General features: G+C 40.4%; 2 protein-coding genes across 9 annotated transcripts in view; one reads left to right on the forward strand and one right to left on the reverse strand.

The window, feature by feature from the left end:
- The window catches only part of WASHC5 (WASH complex subunit 5), a 67,843-nt gene extending 48,947 nt beyond the window's left edge, over positions 1 to 18,896 (reverse strand). The window contains exons 1-9 of the mRNA XM_031013664.3: positions 18,710 to 18,896; positions 10,791 to 11,100; positions 10,191 to 10,336; positions 9,461 to 9,545; positions 8,740 to 8,840; positions 5,818 to 6,010; positions 3,426 to 3,578; positions 2,077 to 2,190; positions 231 to 402 (exon numbers count right to left, since the gene is read on the reverse strand). Coding sequence (XP_030869524.2) covers positions 231 to 402; positions 2,077 to 2,190; positions 3,426 to 3,578; positions 5,818 to 6,010; positions 8,740 to 8,840; positions 9,461 to 9,545; positions 10,191 to 10,336; positions 10,791 to 10,976 — 1,150 coding nt within the window. The 5' untranslated portion in view covers positions 10,977 to 11,100; positions 18,710 to 18,896. The remainder of the gene's footprint in view (positions 1 to 230; positions 403 to 2,076; positions 2,191 to 3,425; positions 3,579 to 5,817; positions 6,011 to 8,739; positions 8,841 to 9,460; positions 9,546 to 10,190; positions 10,337 to 10,790; positions 11,101 to 18,709) is intronic.
- Positions 18,835 to 23,365, forward strand: part of NSMCE2 (NSE2 (MMS21) homolog, SMC5-SMC6 complex SUMO ligase) — a 274,568-nt gene continuing 270,037 nt past the window's right edge. For 2 of the 8 annotated variants that reach the window (XM_004047519.5, XM_004047520.5), the window contains exon 1: positions 18,925 to 19,054. The gene's annotated coding sequence lies outside the window, so the exon portion shown is untranslated. Of the gene's footprint in view, positions 19,055 to 23,365 lie in introns of all 8 variants that reach the window. The other 6 variants (XM_055348735.2, XM_063709470.1, XM_055348734.2 and 3 more) reach the window with 5 other exon arrangements.

Genomic DNA, 23,365 nt, shown 5'->3' on the forward strand with positions numbered 1-23,365 from the left:
AGCTAAACATCCTCTTATTCCCTAGCACCTAACAGTACCTGACAGGGGAGAGCTTTTCAGGTACGCTAGTGGCCTATCCAAGTTGACAAAAAATGACTAACTTTAAAAAGCAACTTGATTCTCATCCAAGGCCTCTCTCCCTGCTAATCCACTCTGCATCGTGAAGTAGGTCCTGATTCTGAGAGTCTTTATGTGGAGCAATATAAACGGCCACCCCTTCTGTGCATTACCTGAGTCTGCTGTATGAAGCATCAGCCATCGGATGGCAACATTGCAGTCTCTCAGGCAGTTCAGAAGCTTTGGGATATTGTCCAGAACCATCTCCTCCCTTAAATAACCTTCTTTTAGAAATTGCTGCACTTGAGCATGCACTCTTTCACTGACAGTAGCATATCTGCTTGCCTTGACAAATAAGAAACTTGAATTACATTTAAAAAGTCATTTATCTTGAAAATAAATCACATTCAAATGAATTCACTGACAAATAGTAACATTTCTATATAGGATGAATGACATATGGATTACAGTTATAGGGCTCGAAGATAACATTTCTATAAGATGAATGACATATGGACTACAGTTATAGGGCTCAAACTTTTAACATTTTTATATAATTTCTGTACAAGATGAATGGCATATGGACTACAGTTATAGGGCTCAAACATTAACATTTTTATGTAATTTCTATATAAGATGAATGACATATGGACTATAGTTCTAGGGCTCAAAGATAACATTTCTATATAAGATGAATAACATATGGACTATACTTATTGGGCTCAAAGACAACTGGCTTATTGAACATATTTGAAAAAAGCACTGGACTTAGAATTCTGAGACTACATCCTAGTTCTGGCTGTGATTAAACTTTGGTGTGACTTGGGGCTTAACCCCTGTGTATTGGTTTCTTCAAATTTCAAACAGAGACTTGGACCAGGTGGTTCCTCAGAACTCTTCTATTATTAACTTAGATGAAAAAGAAAATAAAGACAGAAGTTCAATTGCTTGTTCTTGCTAATACTGTTGACAAAGAAGGCAGAACAGAGCAGAAACACTTAAAATATAAGACTTCTTCTACAGGCTTATGAAAGCTTAGCAAAAAATACACCTTAGTATATCAAAAATGAATTTCCAAACCAGCTTTTTGGAAAATTTGGTCATTCTGCTTTACTTAAAGCAAGTCAAATGTTAAACATCATTAACCTCGTCAAGTTAGTTGAAATCTATGGTATCAAGAAACCTCTTAAAAATGTCACAAATGAGAAAATGCAATTTTAAAAAGGGATTTTAGCAATGAAAAATTAATGATCTGATGTTGCTAAGTATAAAAGTGCCACTTTCTCTAATACATTTCTAGGAGATGTGCCAACATTGAAATTATTTTGTGCATTATTTATGGAATTCAATTTACTTGAATAAAACATGATGAAGTTTTTTGAGTCAATATTGTTTTATCCACACAGGAAACTCAGTAACACAGCCAGGATGAGGAACATAACCATTTAGAAATATCAAGTATGCTCCCCAAGATTTTATCTTTATTCCTCTACTTACTTGGATGCTCCCTTCTGCCTTGTGTAAGAACAAAAGAGATAGAATATAACCGTTTAAACTTTAAGATGAATGTCTCGAGTCTTGTTGCTTATTTAGCACAACACAAATGATAAATTTAAATTACAGTGACAGGACATATTATCCATATTCAGTTACCATCTTCATCATTCATCCTACTTATAAAAACATATTAATTCCAGCTATTGGTACAACCAACTCTGGCCATGAGAATATAGTCTTTAAACAAAAGTAAACTAAGTCATTTGGGGCATATGCCATGCTTCTTTGTCTTAGGGTACTGACTCTTCCTTAGGATCCTAATCTTCAATTTACATATACCATATAACAAAACCTACAATTACCTGTCTTATTCTAACCTATAAAATTCACCTTTTATTAATCATTGCATTAAATTATCTAAGTGATTATCTTCCAAATTCCTTGGGAAATCTACTTAGCTTATTTGCTACTTCATAAACTAGGCCTGCAGTTATCAGAGAATGTCCCCAGATTAGAACCTACCTGTTCTCTGACATTTGAAAGGTCCAGGGTATTATTTAAAGCAGTTTTTGCAGCTTTGTAAGGTTCCCAAGCATCTACTAGATTAACTGTGATCCCCATGTAAATACTAATTACCTGAAAGAGGAGACATTCAGTATTTGTTAAATTCCCACTCACTTCAAGGCAAAGGGTTGAATACTAAAGTTATAGAAGGCAATACCCACTCCATGTTTAAATTCCATTCCAATGAAAAACCAAGATCTTCCAAATATATAGGTAAGTGTTCCTGATTGTTAAGTAAGTGTTCCTGATTGTTAATTCACGTTAATAGGTATAAAGATCTCTTTACACCTATTAACGTTGCTTTTTGAAATTCTCTATTGTGTAATATTAATGTTTTCTCACTAGTTGTTTTATTGGTTGGCAATTGCCTGGGATATCTTTTTTAAAATCCCTTCATTTTCACTGTGCTAGGGTATTTTTTCAGGTGTGTATCTTACCGGTTTCATGTAATTGGATTTTGGTCTTTCTTAATAATAAATATGTCTTTAATTATAGTATCATGGTCAAAACTTCTTTATTAAACTTAGGAACATGAAGCCACACTATCAGTGTTTTCCTCTTGGCTGCTCAACTCTGAGCTCACTAATATGATTCACAGTTGGCCAGGAACCACCACTTCCTAATGTAGGCTGTTCTCATACTACCAATAAATTGAAGGCCCCTCATAACGATAGTTTATGTGATTCAATAGCCGATATAGAAGCAGAACAAAATCTGCTACCTGCGAATATAATCCAACTCCCTGCATTTTGTTAAAGCCTCTTTGTTTTCATATATTTCATTTCATATATATTATGAAGCAAGCTTTATTCCTATAAGAATATTTTTAAATGAAACAATGCTTACAAAGGTACGAGCATATCCTTGCAATAATATAAACTTTAGTAACCCCATTACAGTTAGCTTATAGGTAAAACTTTATTATTAAAGTGAAATTCCTACTCACAAAGTGACAAATTAGATGAATTTGGCTATCTTAGATTCAGAAAATGGAAAAGAATAAATAAATTCTTACACAATTTAGTTGTAATCTCAGTAGCTAAAGCAAGAGACATTTTAATAAATGATTTAATCTTGAGAGTATCCATTTTAGAAAAAGACTAGTGGGTTCTTCAGGAAGTTTTACTGACTCATTTGTTCCTTCATGTTATAATTATAAAATTCTCAATACACTTAGAGCAAGTTTACCTAAGTGATGTTATGTCCCATTATTTACAACATTACAACCTCTGGGTTAAAGGCCAAAAGAATGGGAAGTTAGTTCTCTAACACATTTACTGTAGAGGAAAAAAATTAGCAATACTTGCCCAATTATCTGGAAAGTATTTATCCACTATCTCTCTCATTTTTGCTTGATGGGTGTGAAGGATGGAAGGCTCAAAGTAGAGAATCACATACAGCATGGCAGCTTGGTTTGCCAGGGCTGTGCTGCGATGCTCCGGCAAAGGATACGCTGAGACCTGCAATGTCAAGATGACACCCCGAGAAAGCTGTTGGCAACATTTGCACGTAAACATGCTCAAATTAAACTCTCTGGCTGTAAGACACATCAGTTTCTCCAAAGCCCATCACCTTTCAGGATCCTGGACACTGGAAGCCCTTCTCAGACTGTACCATTGCTTGCCAAGGTCTTCCTTCTTATTCCTAACCCCATAATATTCTCTTCTTCCAGCCCTTGACTGCTGCAATTCTAAGTCTTTTCTTAAAAAAAAAAAAAAAAAAAAAAAAAAAAGTCCTATTCCTGTGTCTCCCACCACTTCTCCATTTTTGTATCTTTCCCGTTGGAGACAACCCTTAGAACTGACAGGCTCCACTCACTGTTGCTATTTTCTCACTTTCTGTTTATTATTCAACTCATTGAAATTCGACCTCCATCATCATCCCAGTGGAATTCCCTAAGGTCGCTCATGACCTCACAACCATCCAATTCAACGGCTTCTTTTTAAGACTCTCACTTAAATTCTCTGAGGAATGAAATCTCTCCTTCTCTGGTTTCCTAGATACCACTCTCTCTTCTCAATCTCCTTTGCTGAGTCCTCGTCTTCTGCCTTTTAAATGTTGGTGTTCCCCAGGGGTTCATCCCCTCATGTACTAGAAATCTTTGGATGCACAAAGCACATATCACCTTGAGCTACCACAAGCAAAAAGGAGAGAAATTGTTATAAGGGCAGACATAGCCATGTCACATGAAACCTGCAGGCAGGAATGTGGCCAGGCCACAGGAAGCGGCTGGGGGTGGGAACCGGAATGCCTTCGCTCTTTCTCCCCTTGATGTGTCGGCCCACCTTTTCTCTCCCTCCAGGCTACTCGCCATATACATGGCAGAATGAGGCTGCCCACAAACTCCCAATTTTGCATGTTGTGGATAAACTCCAATCCAGAAACTGTTTCTCAGGCCCAATTCCAAATTACCTGGAGACAGAATCTGATCCATCAGCCATGACCAGGGATGGGGGAGGTGCAGGACAGAGAGTGGGGTGGACACACAGCACAACCACAGCTTAACCCTTGTGCTAATAAAGATCATGGGGCAAGGAGGAAATGGAAGCACATTGCCTTCAGAAGGACGTGGAATGAGAGGCAATCAGGAATGAGATGCTCTGAATTCACACAGACCAAATTCAAGTTATGGTTCTGCTACTTAGTAACAGGAATTTAAGGAAATTATTTAAGCTCTCCAAGTCTTATTTTTCTCAACAGCAACATGGGGGATAATGCCATCTACTTTACAGGGCTATTGTGAGGAACAGAGAAAATGGTATGGGAACAAAACCTCCTTTGTGGCTGGTTTGGACTGAATTCTCAATGAATGGCAACAATTATTATGGAGACCTGGCATCTGTGGGTAGCTTCTGATTTTGAATTGTCTTAAAACAACAACAACAACAAAAACCCTCTTATTTATACTTAACATATTCACACAAAAAACTAACAAGCTACCTAAAGAACTGCACAGATCAGGTTCATTCTGTGATAAATGATATCCACAGTTATCACAGGCCTCTTTACTCCCTAATTATAATTTTTACAAATATTTAAATATATAACATCTAAAATTATGTTTTCTTCAGAAGAATGAAGTCAAATGGTAATTTTATTTGGCGTTTTTTAAAAGGAAGTGACTACTACACATACTGGCAAGGGGAGTGGGACGATTTTCAAATGCTGCATGATCTTTACAGCCTTGCTCAGGCTGCCTCCTTTCCTGGCACTCCTCTTATCTTCCTTTTGTCACCTGTTGTGACCTTGCTGCCACTGCTGCATGCTCTAGTGGCACCCTGTGCTTACCCTAAGATAACACCCATCTTGCTTTACTATAATCCTGTCATCTGCCTTTCCTAAGCTACAAGCTCAGTAGGGGCAGGGACATGGCCTGTCTTCTTCGGTGATGGGTCCCCAGCATCGCGCATGTGAATGGGCACGTATCACACACTCAACAACCATTTCTTGAATGAATGACTAAAAGAATGCATCTTCTTCCCAATAGCTCAAATTCCATCTTCTCCCTGAAATATATGATTCTGGCAAAATTAATAACCCTCTTTCCTTTATCATCCTGGGGTGTAGCTCAAAAGGTTTTAAAAGGTTCTAGCTGCTTTTACTCTTTTGGGAAAGAAGGAAGGAAAGGAGTAATTAAAGAGGGAAGTGAAATCAGTCTGTTAAACTGTCTTAATAGGTCTTAATAGATTTAATTCCCACCTGGTTGTAAATATCATCAGATCTCAGTCGACCAATGACCATACTGATGAAGGATTCGTTGATAGGCACTCTCTGGAAATAGCTCTCGGGATAGTTGGATGGTCTTTTGGCACCTGGTTGGCTAGAATAACCTGTACTTCGAAGTAGCTTACAAATATCGTCCATATTTGAATCAGCAGAAGATCGAGCAGCACTGAGTCATATTCACAATGGGAAACAAAGACCCAAAACACACATATTAGAAACTGAAAAGTCCAATAAAGTAGAAGAATTCCATTCTACTTTGACTCAATACAGTTTCAGATATGATCACAGGTCCATCTATATCCTCAATATATCCTCAAGATTCAAAATTATGTGTATATATATGTGTGTGTGTATATATATATACATTTTTTTTTTGAGATGGAGTCTTGCTATGTATGTATATATAACCTTTTTTTTTTTTTTTTTTTTTTGAGATGGGGTCTTGCTCTGTCACCCAGGCTGGAGTGCAGTGGCGTGATCTCAGCTCACTGCAATCTCTGCCTCCAGGTTCAAGCAATTCTCCTGCCTCAGCCTCCCGAGTAACTGGGACTACAGGCATTCGCCACTGTGCCTGGCTAATTTTTGTATTTTAGTAGAGATGGGGTTTCACCATGTTGGCCCAGGCTGGTCTTAAATGCCTGACCTCAACTGATCCACCCACCTTGTCCTCCCAAAGTGCTGGGATTACAGGTGTGAGCCACTGTGCCTGGCCTCAAAATTATATTTTTGAAACCCTGTTTAAAAGATGGGTATTCATACTATGTAAAGGTCCATAATCCCTTTTCCAAAATCCTTAGGACTGGATTTGTTTCGGAATATAGCATTTTTCAAATAGTAAGAGTCATATGGCATATAGATCATACACAATACAACACTCCAGCAGGGTCTGAATTGGCATCTCATGATCAACATTAGTGAATAATTCTGGAGGAAAATTTATAAATATTTACAAAAGTGAGATAAGTGAAGACTATATATAGCCTCACACCTATTCCAGGCAAGTTTTGACTCCAAATGATTTCAGGTTTGATCAGGTTTTGCTGCCAAATGAATTACTATGTATATGTACATGTGTGTTGTGTGTGTACTCGTGTATATATATTTTTTCAGAGCTCTTTGGATTTGAAAATTGTGGGTAAAGAATGTGAACCTGACATTTTACAAATTAAAAAATAATTTAAAAATATTATGTCAATTTAAAGTAAAATATATCTAACTTTTTTCTCGGCAAGCTGTTCCTTCTACAGAGATCTACTAAACAGGTCTGTGATTTTTCCGGGTGGAATAGTAAGCTCTGAAAGAAATGAACTAGATTCAAAGAATCTTAGACTTGGATATGACCTGCTATTTGCTGTAAGGATCTCTTTTGCCACGACTGTGACTTGGAAGTGTTCAGTGTCACTTCAATAATAAATGCTCACATTCTAATGAATTAGCTGTTGTACCAAAGGGGACAAAGCCATATTTTCAAAACTGGGCTTGATAAGCCAATATTTTTTTCTTCTTCTTTACACTGTGTATAGTTTTTGTTTTTCCAGGTACTCTCAGAAATATAGGAAAGGCCATTCAAATCTCATTTTTAAAAACATGGATGTTAAAACAGCTTGGTCAAACTGACATGAATGAACACTGCTAGAACACTCCCTTGACACACTGATACAGCTGAAAGGAAAAGACTAGTTGAGGAGCCTAAGACTAATTTGCTGCTGAGGACACAGTAGTACCTGGTATTGCCGAAAGTATAATGTCCCCAAAGAACCCCCTTCTCCTTGTCTACTTTGTCCTAATTTTTAAGTTTGAAAATGTTAATTCTACTCTTTACATCTTTAGCTCAAGCTCCTGACTCCTCCTTCTTGACAGTTTCTTCTCTGAATCTTGACTATCTCCGACATTGACCTGGTATTCCATTTTTAGCTCATTCAACCAATTGAAAACCTGTGCGTTAGACACTAAAATTAAAAAGTTGGTTAAGGTGGCTCCTGTTTTCAAGACCTTACTTCCTGAAGAATCACAATTCTGTATAGACAAACACAACAAATGATTTGTGGATATGTGCTGTTGCTTGATTTGTTTTTGTTTCTATGTAAACATGGGAGAGAATTCACTTTCAACCTGACTCTGAATGACAACTTTTCAAAGTCATCAAACTGAAAATGACAACAGAAAGCACACTCATTTCCTTATATCTGCCAAGGAGTAATATTTGAAAACTTAAACAACAAAAGCAAAAATAACCTTCATTAGATTCCTAAGATTCTTTGAAATTTAGCCTCAAGGTAAAGAAAGTTCACAATTCAGACTTCTTTTTAAAATTGGAGTTATCATTAGGGACAGCATAATCCATACTTCTAATAATCTATAATATATAGAATATTTGATATGTAATACATAGATTATATAATTTATAATCATTATGAAATATAATATGTAATTGTTATATTCCTACAATATGCTCACAAGACATAAGAATCTTACTTTTTTTTTTTTTTTGAGACATAGTCTCGCTCTGTCACCCAGGATGGAGTGTAGTGGCATGATCTTCCCTCACTACAACCTTCACCTCCCGAGTTCAGGCGATTCTCCTGCCTCAGCCTCCTGAGTACCTGGAATTACAGGGGCCCGCCACCGTGCCTGGCTAATTTTTGTAGTTTTAGTAGAGACAGGGTTTCACCATGTTGGCCAGGCTGGTCTCGAACTCCTGACCTCAGATGATCTGCCTGCCTTGGCCTCCCAAAAGTGTTGGGATTACAGGCGTTAGCCACTGTGCCTGGCTGAATCGTATACTTTCTTATCTATTCTTGGATTACTGCTGTTCACAGTATAAGGAATATGGGGACATACACTGCATTTTACTGACAGCAGCGTTTCGGAAGTGTAGTCCTAGCCCAGGAATACCTGTATCGATAGTAAGAAACCAGCATCCTCTCTCTGACTTCTCCTTCAATCTTTTGGTCAATGACCAGTAGCATAACTCCATATAAGTACAGTGCTTCACACTAAGAAGAGAAGAGGACAAAAGCCAAAATCACAGATTATACATTCTTAGGGAGTAAAGTTGGTAATCATGAAAAATATTGCTTTGCTCACACTTCTTCAAAAAGTTTTAGATTTCAAGGAAAAGGTAGGTTTCCTCCAAGGAGCTCTTACCTTCTTGCAGAATGGGCCTTGAAAAGTTTATGTGAAACAGATTTTAATTCATAGTGATAATTTTTCAGTTGACCTATTTTGGCTATGTTGCTTGGGACACCAAAATAGCAACCCAATATTGTGTATACCTCTTCATCATAAAATCATTCAATTATTCAATCAGCATTTCTTAAATGGTTAGTATGTACTAGGTATCAGGACAGATGGCTGGGATGCAAAAAGTAAAGAAGACAGAATTCTTACACTGAGGAGGCTCATAACTTCCACATAACTTTTAACTGTTTTAAATTCTGTTCAAAGTCTATGTTCTAAACTCAGATATGGACCTGCCAGTTAGAAGATAATTAAAAGCTCATTTCGCTTCTCTTTAAAGAATGGAATTTCGTATATATTTGTGACTTAAAAGAAAAAAAAGTGATACTATGTTTGATATTCTTGAATTTCATTTTAAATAATCACTATTACTTACTAGAAGTTGTTTTCCATCTTCATTGAGAAGCACAGTTTCTAAGGTTTGCTGAATATAAACCCCTTCATTGAGATCATCTAGATATCTAGAAATAAAACCCCAGAGCAAGTTATTAATTTATAATAGAAACTTTAACATCTTTAAAGAAGGAAAGATTTTTAAAAGATAAGGCAGGATGCCAGGCATTCTGGCCTTCCACTAGTTCATGGTCCTTCATGCTCTTAAGAATACAGTCTTATAAACTGATTTAGGGCCACAGTTTGATATTTATGGCTGTTCCAAGTAAAAGAAATATTCCCTAGTCCTGATTTGTGAATTACAAGTATCTAGGAGTAAAGGCAGAAGAACATGGAATATCTAGTTTAAAAGTTAATGAGTAATGAATTCTTAAGAAGTGTATTAAGAGACAGAAAGTTAATGATAAAGATAAGTTCTTTTTCCCACTTTTCACATATAATACACTACGATATGATAATAAATAACAGGATTGGAAACTATATGACTTAGTTAAACTAAGTTTATTACAACACCTCATAAGAGCAGGACATTATAGTAAAACTTCAAAATTCTTAAGATGACCAGTGCCACAGGTAGGAAAAGACAACTATATACAGTATAAACTAAACTAGGAAATTTTGTAGTAACTCAGAGAGATTTACACGTTGCTATGTGTCCTTTTCCCTCTCCACTATTTACTACCAGAATAAGCTATTCCTAAATAGATCAATACCTGTTTAAGTCTACAATATATTTATGTACACTTTGAAATGCTAAATAAAATCTGGTCACAATTTCTATGTTGTTTTCACGAAATTCTTCATCTAAATCCTGTAGCTCTGGCTTAGCATCCAGTTTGCTTTCCCATAATTCCGGACCCTAAGAAAAAAAAAAACATGTGAAATGTCAATAAAAGCATACTTGTTGGTGACAATTTCTAAATAGTCTTTTAAAAATTTGTTCTTATGTTATTAGACATCCCAAACTTAAAGCAGAGCAACAGAAAGTAGTGAAGATAATAGAAGCCTAGATATAAAATCCCTTTGAGAGACATAAATTTGAATTGGACCCAAGATTAGCATGCTTTTAAGTATGGGGCCCTTCAATGTGAAATATCAAAGTTATCTTTTAAAAATACAATTATATTGTGTAAGGGCTTTGACATAATACTTTCAACTTATTTTCAAGTTAGTAGCTAATATTAAGTTTAGTCCAAAAGCTCTTCTCTTTAGCTTTTTCCATAATTACTTAACCTTACAGAGTTTCATGGTTCCCAGAGAAAACACGCTTTTGTAGAAAAGACAACAATAAAAATGCTATAGAGGAAGATTACCTTAAAATAGCTGAAATCAAATATGATATCTCCATATTTCTGTTGATCAGCTCTGTCTTTTAACCTGAACACAGCAGGAATAAACTCAGAGAGTCTCAAAAGTTCAGCAATGATGGCATTACCACAGGAAACAATCCTTAGGATTGCTTGGCCACAGAGGTTGTTCTCGGCTAGAAAGTCCAGCATTGTGAGGCGGACCGACTACTCTGTGCCTGGACACTGCGGATGATTAACTGGCCTCAGAGCTGGTGTCTGCATATTATTAGATGAAACCAGGTGTGCAGAGAGATTGGCTCCTCCATTAAAGAACCTGTATCCCCAAAAAAAGTGTGAAAATCTCAATTTGTTTAAGGAAGCACATGTGTACACATAAGAAACACATTTTTCTCCCAAACTCACTAAAAAAATTTTAAGAAATAATGAGTTCCTTTAAAGGGGAAAGGGTGTTTATCTGTCACTCTTCATATTTTCCATGTGGAGGGACTTTGCTAGATTAACACTCTTGGCCTCTTCTTCAACATGTTAGTCACTTCTCTTGAGAAAAAGATATGATACAGCTCATCTCTGAGCTAGGGAGAAGGAACCACTGGGCATATGTGGTTCCAATGTACCCTGATTATACAAGCTATCTCCTACTATTTGATATATTAGCAAATAATTTCAAACACTATAAAGAGAGCTCAGAGACAAATCCCTGTACATCATTTTGAGGCAACTGTCCAATTATTTCCCAGAAATGGAACTGCAAGCTTAAGGTAAGAACATGTCCAAGATTCCTTTTAAAATTACAGATGCTAGGTTCTACAAAATTCTGTGAAGATGATTTATAAATACTAAATCAAACTGGTCCAAAAGTCTCATAAAATTCAGCACTTAGGTGTCTAGCACTGTTAGCAGAATCCATTACTTGCTTCTCTTGTATTCCAATGCACTCTCTGAGGATGGTTAGATCACTTAGCATACTGAATATTATCGTTGCTTACAGCTCATTCTGAAAGTTCTTGAAGGCAAGGATTGATCTTTGCCCAACCACTCCTTGCTGAATACCTCTTTGCCAGGCTGGATATGAAGATGTTTAAACAACTCACCTTCTAGTCCAGTGGTTCTCAAGCCTGGCTGCTTAAGGGAATCACCTAGCATCTTAGAGTTTCTGGTAAGTAGGTTAGAGGTAGTCCTAAGCATCTCTGTTTTTAAGAATCTCCCCAGATGATTCTGATGTGAAGCCGGGATCATTAAAAGAGTAGAGAATGACTGGTCTTATAGAAAACTGCAGCAGGCAAACAGGAAATTAACAATATTTATCTTTGTGCCCTTTGTGCTGAACTCATTCCTTGGCACTGACAAGTATAAGGAGTGCATAAATAATACTAGGGTTACAAGAGGTGATGTCTGTCCTCTCTAGCTGCCTGATATACTGCTGGAGATAAGCCCTGAAGAAAAAAAATCAGAGAGATGAAGTGCTTCAGTGTGTCTTTACAATAAAGAAACAAGAAGTGTAACATACATTTAATTGTCAGTGTGGAGCATTTATTAGGTGTTCTGTTGGGAAAGGTATTCTTATACTGGGTGATCTTTAGTAAAGTGACATCTAGGAATTCGGGGCTAGAGAAAGAAACCGAGCATCTAAAAAGAATGACCTATTTTAGTATGTAACACTTAAAAACTTTTCCATGGTAAATGACTTAGAAGATGGATTTGAAATCCAAAGGGCAGACACAGGGTTGATTTCTAAAACATGCAAAGGGATCTCACAAGCTGTCAAAGAAAGAACAGGGAGAGAAGGGGAGGCAGAAGCCAAGTAACAAGGAAAAGGGAAAAAAAGATGTCACTAGGAATGAAAACCAACCAACCAACCAACAAAACATACATGTGATGTTTTCCTGTACACATAAGTCTTTGAGCATGTCACTACCCAGGTTGTGCCTTCTAAGCATCTTCTGTAACACAGAGACTCTCGATAAAACTGCTTCCTGACCCATCCCTTTCCTTCCCACTAGCTTCCTCCTACAGCCAGTGCAGATAGCAGGGGTGAGCAGATGGTAGAAGGCGAAGGGCAATTGGAGAAGGAAGCAAGAAAGACTTACACAAATGAAATAACTCCTCGGACTTGATGAGGTTTCAGAAAGTTCTTGAAGTAGGTAATTTGTCTTATTACGCTACTCCTTCTTACATTCCCCTCTGCCCACAGACTTGAGTACCCCTTCTTGTTCAGGCCTGTGTGCCTTCCCCTGCAACAATCATTTTTCTTAGTTCTAGGGGCTTGGAAAGCAATCTGATTATAATAATGTGGTAACTGGTTTCCAAAGATGGCTCCCAACAATTCCTTGCCATGAAGTCAGCCCATACAGCACCTTAAGTGAAGGGCTGAACCTTATTTTCCCTCTCAATGAGTCTGGATTGCATTTTATTAGTTTGCTGGGCTGCCGTAACAAAGCACCACAGAGAGGGTGACTTAAACAACCAAATTTATTTTGTCACAATTCTGGAGGCGAGAAGTTCAAGATCAAGGTGTTGGTAGGACTGTTTTCTTCTCAGGCTTCTCTCACTGGCTTGTAGCCAGCTAGTTTCCTCCTGTGTCTTCGCATGGCCACCCCATTGCTCATTTCTTTTTATAGAGATGGGAGTCTCACTATGTAGCCCAGGGGAGTCTCAAACTCCTGGGCTCAAGCAATCCTCCCATCTCAGCCTCCCAAAGTGCTGAGATTACAGGTATGAGCTACCAAGCCTGGCCCTCCTTTGTAAATTTCTGTGTCCAAACTTCCTCTTCGTACAAAGATACCAGTCATATTGGATTAGGGCCCATCCTAGTGGCTTCATTTTAACTTAATCACCTCCTTAAAAATCCTGTCTCCAAATATAGTCACATTCTGAGGTACTGAGTGTTAGGAATTCAACATATAAATTTTGGGGGGACCCAACTCAGCTCATAACAGCTTGTGCCTTCCTTCCTTCAACCCAAAGAATACTGTAGAATTAACTCTCTACCAATTCCAGGCCTAAGCCTTGAGAAGGCCTGGCAGTATCTCCTTTTGCTCTCTTTGGGTGTCCGAAGCTGCCATGTAAGATGTCTGGGTATCTTGCTAGAGAGATCACAGGAGTTACAAAGAGGAAAGACCACGCTGAGAGGGAAAAGTCCTGACACAGAAGAGAAAGAAGAAAGCCAGCAGAGAGCAGAAACTGAAGCGCCGACGTGTGACTTGGGTTGACCTGGTCCACTCAGCCCCCAGCTCTTTAAGTCTTCCTAGCTGAAGTGCTAGACATATAAGGGATGAGGCTATTCGGCTTCTGCAGCCAGCAAAGCCCTCTGTGCCTTTTCCCAATTCCTAACCCACAGGATCATGATAAATTTTTAAAATATTGTATTGTTTTGGGCAAATAAGTCTTGGGGTAGTTTGTGATAGTGCTGAGATTCAGTTTTGAGGACTAACAGTACAAGTTGTCAATTTAAACAGCATGCTGATGCTGTTATTGTGATATTTCATTTTCTATAATGCTGTGCAATATAGTCATTGCTTTTGTATAATAATGTCCATGTAGCTATTTCTGTATTGTACTACTGCATTTTCCTCCAATCCCCATCTTTTCAGTTCTCTGCTTCCGCTGATTATTACAATTTCCTTACAGGAATTGTGCCATTTGTCTTATCTTTGGAAAAAGAGAGCTATGTCCTAAAAACCACTAGAAGTCGGTGAGGGAACAACAAGTAGGTGAGGGAACAATCTTTAGAAATGTTTTTAGGCCTGGCAACGGTGGCTCACACCTGTAATCCTAGTACTTTAGAAGGCCAAGGTAGGAGGAATGCTTGAGCTCAAGAGTTCAAGGCTGGGCAACAATAGCGAGACCCTGTCTCTACTAAATATCAAAAGAATATCAGTCAGGTATGGTGGTGCGAGCCTGTAGTCCCAGTGACAAGGGAGGCTGAGGTGGGAGGATTGCTTGAGCCCTGGAGGTTGAGGCTGCAGTGAGCCATGATCGCGCCACTGCACTCTTGCCTGGGTGACAATGAGACCCTCTCTCAAAAAAAAAAAAAAAAAAAAAAAGTTTTCTCACATGTCAAGTATAGGAGATTCTTGCTATTAAGAATAGTTCATATCTGAAAAATGCTAGAGTGATTACAAAATACAGAAAAATGTTTCATAAAAAGGAGAAGAAAAAGTTTTGATTACAAATGTATCTTGAAATTTGTGAAAATGAGCTTTATGTAACAGGCTGTGATAAGTGCTGTGAAGAAAAAGCATAATAAAGGATGGGGCATATGCTAGTTTCTATAGAGCACCTCGGGCAGAAGTCAGAAGGAAACGAGAGAGCAAGCAGTATGGATATCTGGGTATGGTCAGCAGCTTTCTAAAGTGGTCCCTAATGATCTCTGCCTCCTGGTATTCATGTTCTGTGTAGGTTCCTTTCCTTGAGTATAAGCTGACTTACTGACTCCCTCCTAAAGAGGAGAATAGAGCCAGGTGTGGTGGCTCACTCCTGTAATTCCAGCACTTTGAGAGGCTGAGGCACATGGATCACCTGAGGTTAGGAGTTCGAGACCAGCCTGGCCAACATGGTGAAACCCCGGCTCTACTAAAAATACAAAAATTAGCCAGGCATGGTGGCAAAAACCTGTAATCCCAGCTACTCGGGAGGCTGAGGCAGGAGAATTGCTTAAACCCAGGAGGCGGAGGTTGCAGTGAACCGAGATCGCACCACTGCACTCCAGCCTGGGTGACAGAGTGAGACTTCATCTCAAAAAAAAAAAAGGGGGGGGGGGGGGAAGGAAATAGGATAGAAACGAAAGATACAGTGCACTTCTGAGATTAGATTTCGAAAAGACTAACTTCTGGCTTGGGCACCCTCTGTAGCTTGCTAGTCCAGGGGAAGCAACATATCATGGTGTGAGAGAGCCCTGGGGAGAAGCCCATATGACAAGGAACTGAGGCTTGCCAAAAACCACCTGAGTGAACTTGAAAGTAGATCCCTTATAATCCCAGTCCAGCCTTCAGATAAGACCATAGCTCCTTGTTCCCAGACTGACTGCAATGTTCTAAAAGCCCCAGAGCCAAAGGCAGCCAGCTATGCCCTACCCTCCTGAGCATAGATACTATAAAGCTTATTGTCTTAAGCCACTGGGTTCTGGCATAGTTTATTATGCAGCAATAGATAATGATCCTAATAATGGCATCCCAAGCAGAGGTTACAAGTAAGTGCAAAGGCCCCAGGGCAGGAATGTGCTAGATGGCTAGCAAGGTGGCTAAAGTGGCTGGAGCAGAGTCAGCTAGGGGCGGAAACAGAAGAAGTAGACTGGATTGGATCTGAGAGCCAAGAAGCCACTACAGCTGTCTAGAACTCCCATGAAGGTACCCTCTAATATGCATTAAGGCATACATTATTAACAAGTTCTTTTAGTTTCCTCTGTGATACTTGCTTGTTAAACCACACTGATCTCTAACAGGCTGAATTTCAGATAATTTCATTTCATTTTCTCCATGGATATGGTCTGGCTTGGGAAAGCAGAGAGGGAAAGGGGAAATAACGGTCAGTGGGCAAAACAGTCACATACTAAAGCCCTCTGAAGACCACCAAACTAACCCAGAAGGTCTAAGTAGGATGAAACTTTACACCAGGAGTGTCCAATCTTTTGGCTTCCCTGGGCAATATTGGAAGAAGAATTGTCTTGAGCCACACATAAAATACACTAACACCAAAAATAGCTGATGACCTTAAAAAAAAATCGCAAAAAAATCTCATAATGTTTTAAGCAAGTTTACAAATTTGTATTGGGGCACATTCAAAGCCATTCTGGGCCGCATGTGGCCTGCAGGCCTCAGGCTACACAAGCTTGCTCTAGACTCATGAAGCGGAGGACAAGCTATGATTAACAGGTCCAATGGCTACCCGATTTTGGATACCATGACAGGGCAACAATGTGGCCCTGGGAAAAACATCTTAAAGCAAAGTAACATTACTTGCCCTTTACTCTACTCTCTCCCAACATACAGAAGGACAGACAGACTCAGCACCTGCATGCACACATTCGGGGAAGCTTCAGTCTGGGATAATGACAGAGATCAAGACTTTCGTGTGTCAATCTCTTGTTTTAATCCTTAGTCCCTTACTCAAGAATTACGCTGTAGACAACTTTAAAAGAACATGAGAAGGATAATAATAACCAAATATGTTCGGCAATAGTAAAACAAATATTATGGGTCTTTATTACCTAGGTAAATCACCTTTCTAAAATTCTATATATAAACTTTATATTAAATTTTTAATGCAAAAGCATATGAGTTATATTTAATATACTTTTACTGAAATGAACTCACTGCTTGTAATCTGTTTTGCCCCATGAAGGGCACTTGTGTTTTCTATTTCTAATAATGCAAGCATCTCCTGCTAAGTTTTTGAAGATGGAAGAAGTTAAAACAAGATTAACTGGAAGAAGGAAATCACTTAGTTACATTTTATGTACTAGACCTCCTAACCTGGACTAGTTATATTTTCCATGTAACAAATGGAATTTCCATAATTTGTACAAATATAATTTGGCTAGAGTATTTGGTAAATAGCCCCCTCGTTGGCTGAAGGACTAGTCCTGAAGAACAGAATCTAAGAACCATCATTAAAAATGCCTAATAAAGTTGCAGCTAAGAGGTAGGTGGATGGCTTTACAAAGTGTTAAGACTCAGTTAAGTCTTAAAAAACCACTTTAGAATTAGGTCCAAATAAACACTGTAGAAGAAGCTATGTTAAATTATCCTTTCAGAGGTTCTCTTGGTGCTAGGGATTAAGAACACTTGAAGATCAGTTTTCTCAATACAGGCTATATTATTATTGGCATGAAATCCAGAGATCCCACTATATTTTCTTATTTTCTTTTACAAGTGCCGGTAACTTCATTTTTAACAATTTGGCGTGGAACTGTGATTTTCAGTTTGGGAAGTAATCCTAATCAAAAGACATGCTTTCGAGAATAAGGCATGACATCCTTACACCAATTACCCTGAGTACAGAATAATATTTGTTAAGGAAATCGAATCGTCGTGGACAGTTTACCCTCTTCAGAGGACAAAAGAAGGCAGGTCTATTTTTAGCCTTTCGCAAAACCTCAGTTCCATAAAGGAAGCACTGGTCTCCACAAATCCATTATCACAAACAAAATATAACGGTTGCTGATCAAGATAAATGCAAGCTGCATATATTTTCCAGAAAAGTTCTGAAATGAGGCTGAACCTGAAATCCTGGGAAAGGCAGGTGAAGGACAATTACAGAAGGTGTCCCTTGTAGTGCACAAAGACAGTAAAACTTCTCCCTCACTACCCCTCACCTATGTTTGAGGGAGCTCCATGCGCTTGCAATCAGGAGACCCAGTTTTATGGCTCTGTGACTTTTTTTCTTTTTCCTGTCCGATCATAATCCTGATTCCGATCCCAGGAATCAGGGCCCTGGGAACTTTTTTTTTCCCCCAAATGCAAAGGATTTTGACATCAGTAGGTCACAGGTGAAGGCATTAAGGCGCAGCGAGCAGCAATGACTTGCCCAAACTCACAGCCCATGGCATAACTAGAATGCAAATCCAGGTCTGTCAGCCTGTAAAAGTCCTCACTACTAGCCTTTCAGTTTTCTCAAAAGCAAAGAGAAATAACGACGACATCCATACAGCAGTGTTCCCGGAAACTTGGAAGGATGAGATTCGGACCAAGCAGCTGAACGGTGCTTCCTAAAGCGAGGAAGGGGTGTGCAAAATGATTTCCCCCTAAGCGGAGACGAAGAGCTGGATTACAGCCCCCGCCCCAGAAAGCCCCTAAGCCCTCCACCCCAAGTCCCCCATCCAGGCTGCACGCGACTCTGCAGACCTCCCCGTGGCCAGCGCGGCCCAGCGGGGAGGGGAAGGGGGCCATGCAAAAATGCGGCGCGCTCACCCCATCCCCACTCACCTGTCAGCCGGGCCGCGCCAGCGGCGCACGCGCAGGGCCGGAGGTCGCGCGCGGAGCCGGCACCCAGTTTCCACCCCTCCCTCACGGCGGCGGTCCTCTTCTATCCGCAGTCCCGGACCTGGAGCGGGTCAGACCCCGACTTCCGCCCCTGACTCCCCAGGCGGTCACATGACCGAAGCGGCTGGGAGCAGGGAGGGGCATCATGTGACCACTCGCTGGCGACGGCTGATGACGCAGGAGCCCGCTCTCACTTTTCAGCGGCAGGCGAAGGGGGCTGAGGAAAGGAGGTGGGTCTAGGTAGGGGAAGTTGGGGTGCCACCAGACGGAGACAGCTTGGACAACCAGGTAGGGAAGAAGCGGGGGACGGCAATGGGGAGGGTGGCAGGAGTTTCGCCACCCTCAGGGACACTCCACCGGGACTCCGAGCCGGGGGTCCGTCTACCCGGATTATGGTTGTGGAACTTTTCACGCCACGGTAGTGAGTCTGGGACAGTTTACCCTCCTGTCCGAGACGCCATCTCTCCATCCTTTAGCCTGAAGTGCGTAGGGGCAAGATTACGAATTTTTGATCCAAATAGATTTTGTTTGAACTGACTTTAAAAGTAAGGCCACGGGAAGGTCGTTTGAATAAACTCTCTGGACCTCAATTTCCTCTTCACTTATGTAGATTGCAGTGAGAATTAGCGATAAGGAGAATGAAGTGCCGGGACACCAGTTTATGGCATTCTGTAGGTGACCGAGAAATGATGATGTCTGTTGTTATTTTTGTAACTGGCCAAATCTTTATTGGTCCCCTGTTTTGTGTGAGGAATTGCTTTATATGCGATAGAATATGTCAGGGTTCTAGTTTAAGGAGCTGTCAGTTTAAAGAAGCTGCAGACATGTGAGCAAATAGTTGTGATGAGTTTCATAATAGGAGTGTGTTGTGTACATGTGCATGTGATAGGGATAATGGTAGCATGAGGGAGGGAAAAGCAATTGTATGAGAAGGATTCAGAGAGAAGGGATTATCCTTGCATGTTGAAAAAGGAGAGGCAGCTCTGGCTGACTTGTACAAGGCTCCCATGGATTTAAAGGAAGTCAACATATTGTCTATAAATAACATGCAGAGAAAAAACTCAGGAAATGCACAACTTGTTCTAAACTTTCTTGGAGATCATAGGTACCGGGAAGAAAAGATCAGTGTTATTACCTGGGGAGGGATCCAAGAGAGATTGATTTAAACCAGTTATTCTCAACTGATGCACTATTGACGTTTTAGGCCAGATAATTTTTTGCTGTGGGGTCAGGATGAGGGCTGTCCTGTGTTTTGTAGGATGCTTAAGAGCATCCCTGGCCTCTGCCCCCTAGATGCCAACCACAACGTCTACAGATACTGCTAAATGTCCCTTGGGAGAGGGGTAAAATCCTTCTTGGTTGAGAACCACTTAAACCAAGCGATGAACGATGGTATCTTAGTCAATGTGGGCTTCTGTAACGGAAATGCCATAAACTAGGTAGCTTATGAACAACAGAAATTTATTTCTCACAGTTCCGGGGCCTGTTTCCTGGTTCATAGGTGGCTTCTTGCTGTGTCCTCACATGGTGGAATGGCAAAGCAGCTATCTGGAGCATCTTTTAAAAGGGCACTAATCTTATTCATGAAAGTGGGCCTCATCACCTCCCAAGAGGCCCCACCTCCTAATACCATCACCTTGGAAGTTAGGATTTCAACATATACATTTTGGGTGACACAAACATTCAGACTTTAGCATATGGGTAAGATGTGGGCAGATAGAAAACTGAAGAGAGGGCCTGGCACAGTGGCTTATGCCTGTAATCCCAGCACTTTGGGAGGCCAAGGCGGGCGGATCACTTGAGGTCGGGTGTTTGAGACCAGCCTGGTCAACATAGCGAAACCCTGTCTCTACTAAACATACAATAAATCAATAAATAAATAAGTAAATAAATAACATAATTGGTGTGTCCTGGCACACACCTGTAATCCCAGCTACTCGGGAGGCTGAGGCAGGAGAATCTCTTGAACCCAGGAAGCAGAGGTTGAGGTGAGCCGAGATCATGCCACTGCACTCCAGTTTGGGCGACAGAGCGAAACTCTGTCTCAAAAAATAAATAAATAAATAGAAAGAAAACTGAAGAGAAGGTTTTCTCATGGTGGGAGCAGGATGAACAAAAGTCCTCTTTTTCCTTTTTGGTGACAGCGTCTCACTCTTATCGTCCAGGCTAGAAAGCAGTAGCATGATCATAGCTCACTGCAGCCTTGGACTTCTGGACCCAAGGAGTCCTCCCACCTCAGCCTTCTGAGGGTCTAGGACAATAGGTGCAAGCTACTATGTCTGTGTAAGTTTAAATTTTTTTTTTTGTAGAGATGGGGTCTTGCTGTGTTGCCCAGGCTGGTCTTAAACTCCTGGCCTCAAGCAATCTTCCTGCCTTGCCCTTTCAAAGTGCTGGGATTATAGGCATGAGCCACCACACCCAGCCTGAACAAAGTCTGGAGCTGAGATTAAGAATATTGGGTATGAAGGGGAGAAGGAAACAGGAGAGCTATGAATCTGACTGAAGCAGACAGTTAATTTATTCATTTATTGACTATTTTCAGAGCACTTGCTGTTTGTGAAGCACTGCTAACATCTTGCAAGATAGTCACTAGCAAAGTGGAGTGACTATAATTATAATTATATCAAAGAAGGTGCCTTTAGAGTCAGAGAAAGGAGTTGTCTTTGACTTGTACTTAGCTGTATTTATTGGGAGAAATTGAGAAAAGTATGTCTGTTCCATCTTTCTGCACCATCCATTGCCTTTGCTTTTCAATTCAATCTCAGTCTTAATCTTTTCCCTACTCCAGAATTGCAGAAGAGCATGATCGTGTTTTCCTTGGTCCTCTGCAAAAGTGAAGTTTCACTAAAGTAATGTGAGTTTTGCATTCAAACAAATGGTGACAGCTACTGTTTGGTAGATACTTTCCATTTATACTGGATTGCATTAATCTTCATAGATATTGTGTCTTTGTTCAAGCTACCATAACAAAATACCATAGACTGGGTGGCTTAAACAACAGAAATTTATTTCTTACAGTTCTGGAGGCCAGAAGTTCAAGGTGAGGTTGCCAGCATAGTTGGATTCTGGTGAGGACTTTCTTCTTGGCTTGTAGATGGCTGCCCTTTTTATGTGTCTTCACATGGTAGGGAGAGAGAGAGAGCAGTCCCTGGCGTCTCTTCCTTTTCTTTTCTTTTCTCTTTTTTTTTGAGAAAAGAGGGTCTCGCTCTGTTGCCGAGGCTGGAGTGCAGTGGTGTGATCATGGCTTACTGCAGCCTCAACCTCCCGGCTCAAGCGATCCTACCACATCTCCTCCTGAGGAGCTGGGGCTGCAGGCCCGCACCACCACATCCAGCTAATTTTTTATTTTCAGTAAAGACAGAGTCTCACTTTGTTGCCTGGGCTGGTCTCGAACTCCTGGGCTCAAGCCAACCTCCCACATTGGCCTCCCAAAGTGCTGGCATTATAGGCATGAGCCACCTTTCCAGCCAGGTTTTAGATAATCAGTACACATGTGCCTAGTGCCTATCATATTGGACAGTGCAGATTATAGAACGTTTTCATCACAGAAAGTTCTATTGGACAATGCTGCTCTAGACAATTTAGACTTACACTAGAATCAAGACTGAGTAGAAAACAGAATACTTCTGCTGATCATGGTGTCTCATGCCTATAATCCCAGCACTTGGGAGGCCGAGTTGGGAGGATCACTTGAGCTCAGGAGTTTGAGACCAGCTTGGACAACACAGGGAGATGGTCGTCTCTACTAAAAATTAAAAAAGAAAAATTGGCCAAGTGTGGTGGCGCGTGCCTGTGGTCCCAGCTACTTGGGAGGCTAATGTGGGAGAATCACGTGAGCCTGGGAGGTTGAGGCTGTAGCGAGCATGATCATGTCACTGCACTCCAGCCAGGGTGACAGAACAAGACCCTGACTCAAAAACAAAAAGAAAACCGAGGCCAGGTGCAGTGGCTCACGCCTGTAATCCTAGCACTTTGGGAGGCCGAGGCCGGTGGATCACTTGAGGTCAGGAGTTTGAGACCAGCCTGGCAAACATAGTGAAACCCTGTCTCTACTAAAAATACAAAAATTAGCCTGGCATGTAGCTCCCAGCTACTGGGGAGGCTGAGGCAAGAGAATTGCATGAACCTGGGAGGCGCAGGTTGCAGTGAGCCAAGGTAGTGCCACTGCACTCCAGCCTGAGGGACAAGAGCAAAACTCCATCTCAAAAAAAAAAAAAAAAAAAAAAAAAAAAAGAAAAGAAAATTGAATACTTGAATTATATCATTTGGTCCTTGCAGGTTTGTGTTTTTTGATTAATACTTAGTACTGTAACAGTTAAACCCCACAAGTCTAAATGGCTTTGCCCAGTTGAAGTTTCTTTCATGCATGGAGCCTGATAAGTGAGTAGTTTTCCTCCAAGCAGTGATGTAGGGCCTTGAGCTCATTCCATGCAGTAATTCTCTATCATCAGTGTATAGCTTTACTAAGGTCCCTGTGCTTGCCTGCATCAAGCTATCAAATGGGAAAGTGTGGCTTTTTGCAGATTAGGCCTGGAAATGGCTCACATTTCATTGCCTTGGGTGCAGTCATAGGCCACAGCTAACTTCAAGGAAGGCTGG

The sequence above is a fragment of the Gorilla gorilla genome, chromosome 7 (assembly GCF_029281585.2).
Source record: "Gorilla gorilla gorilla isolate KB3781 chromosome 7, NHGRI_mGorGor1-v2.1_pri, whole genome shotgun sequence".
Taxonomy (NCBI): domain Eukaryota; kingdom Metazoa; phylum Chordata; class Mammalia; order Primates; family Hominidae; genus Gorilla; species Gorilla gorilla.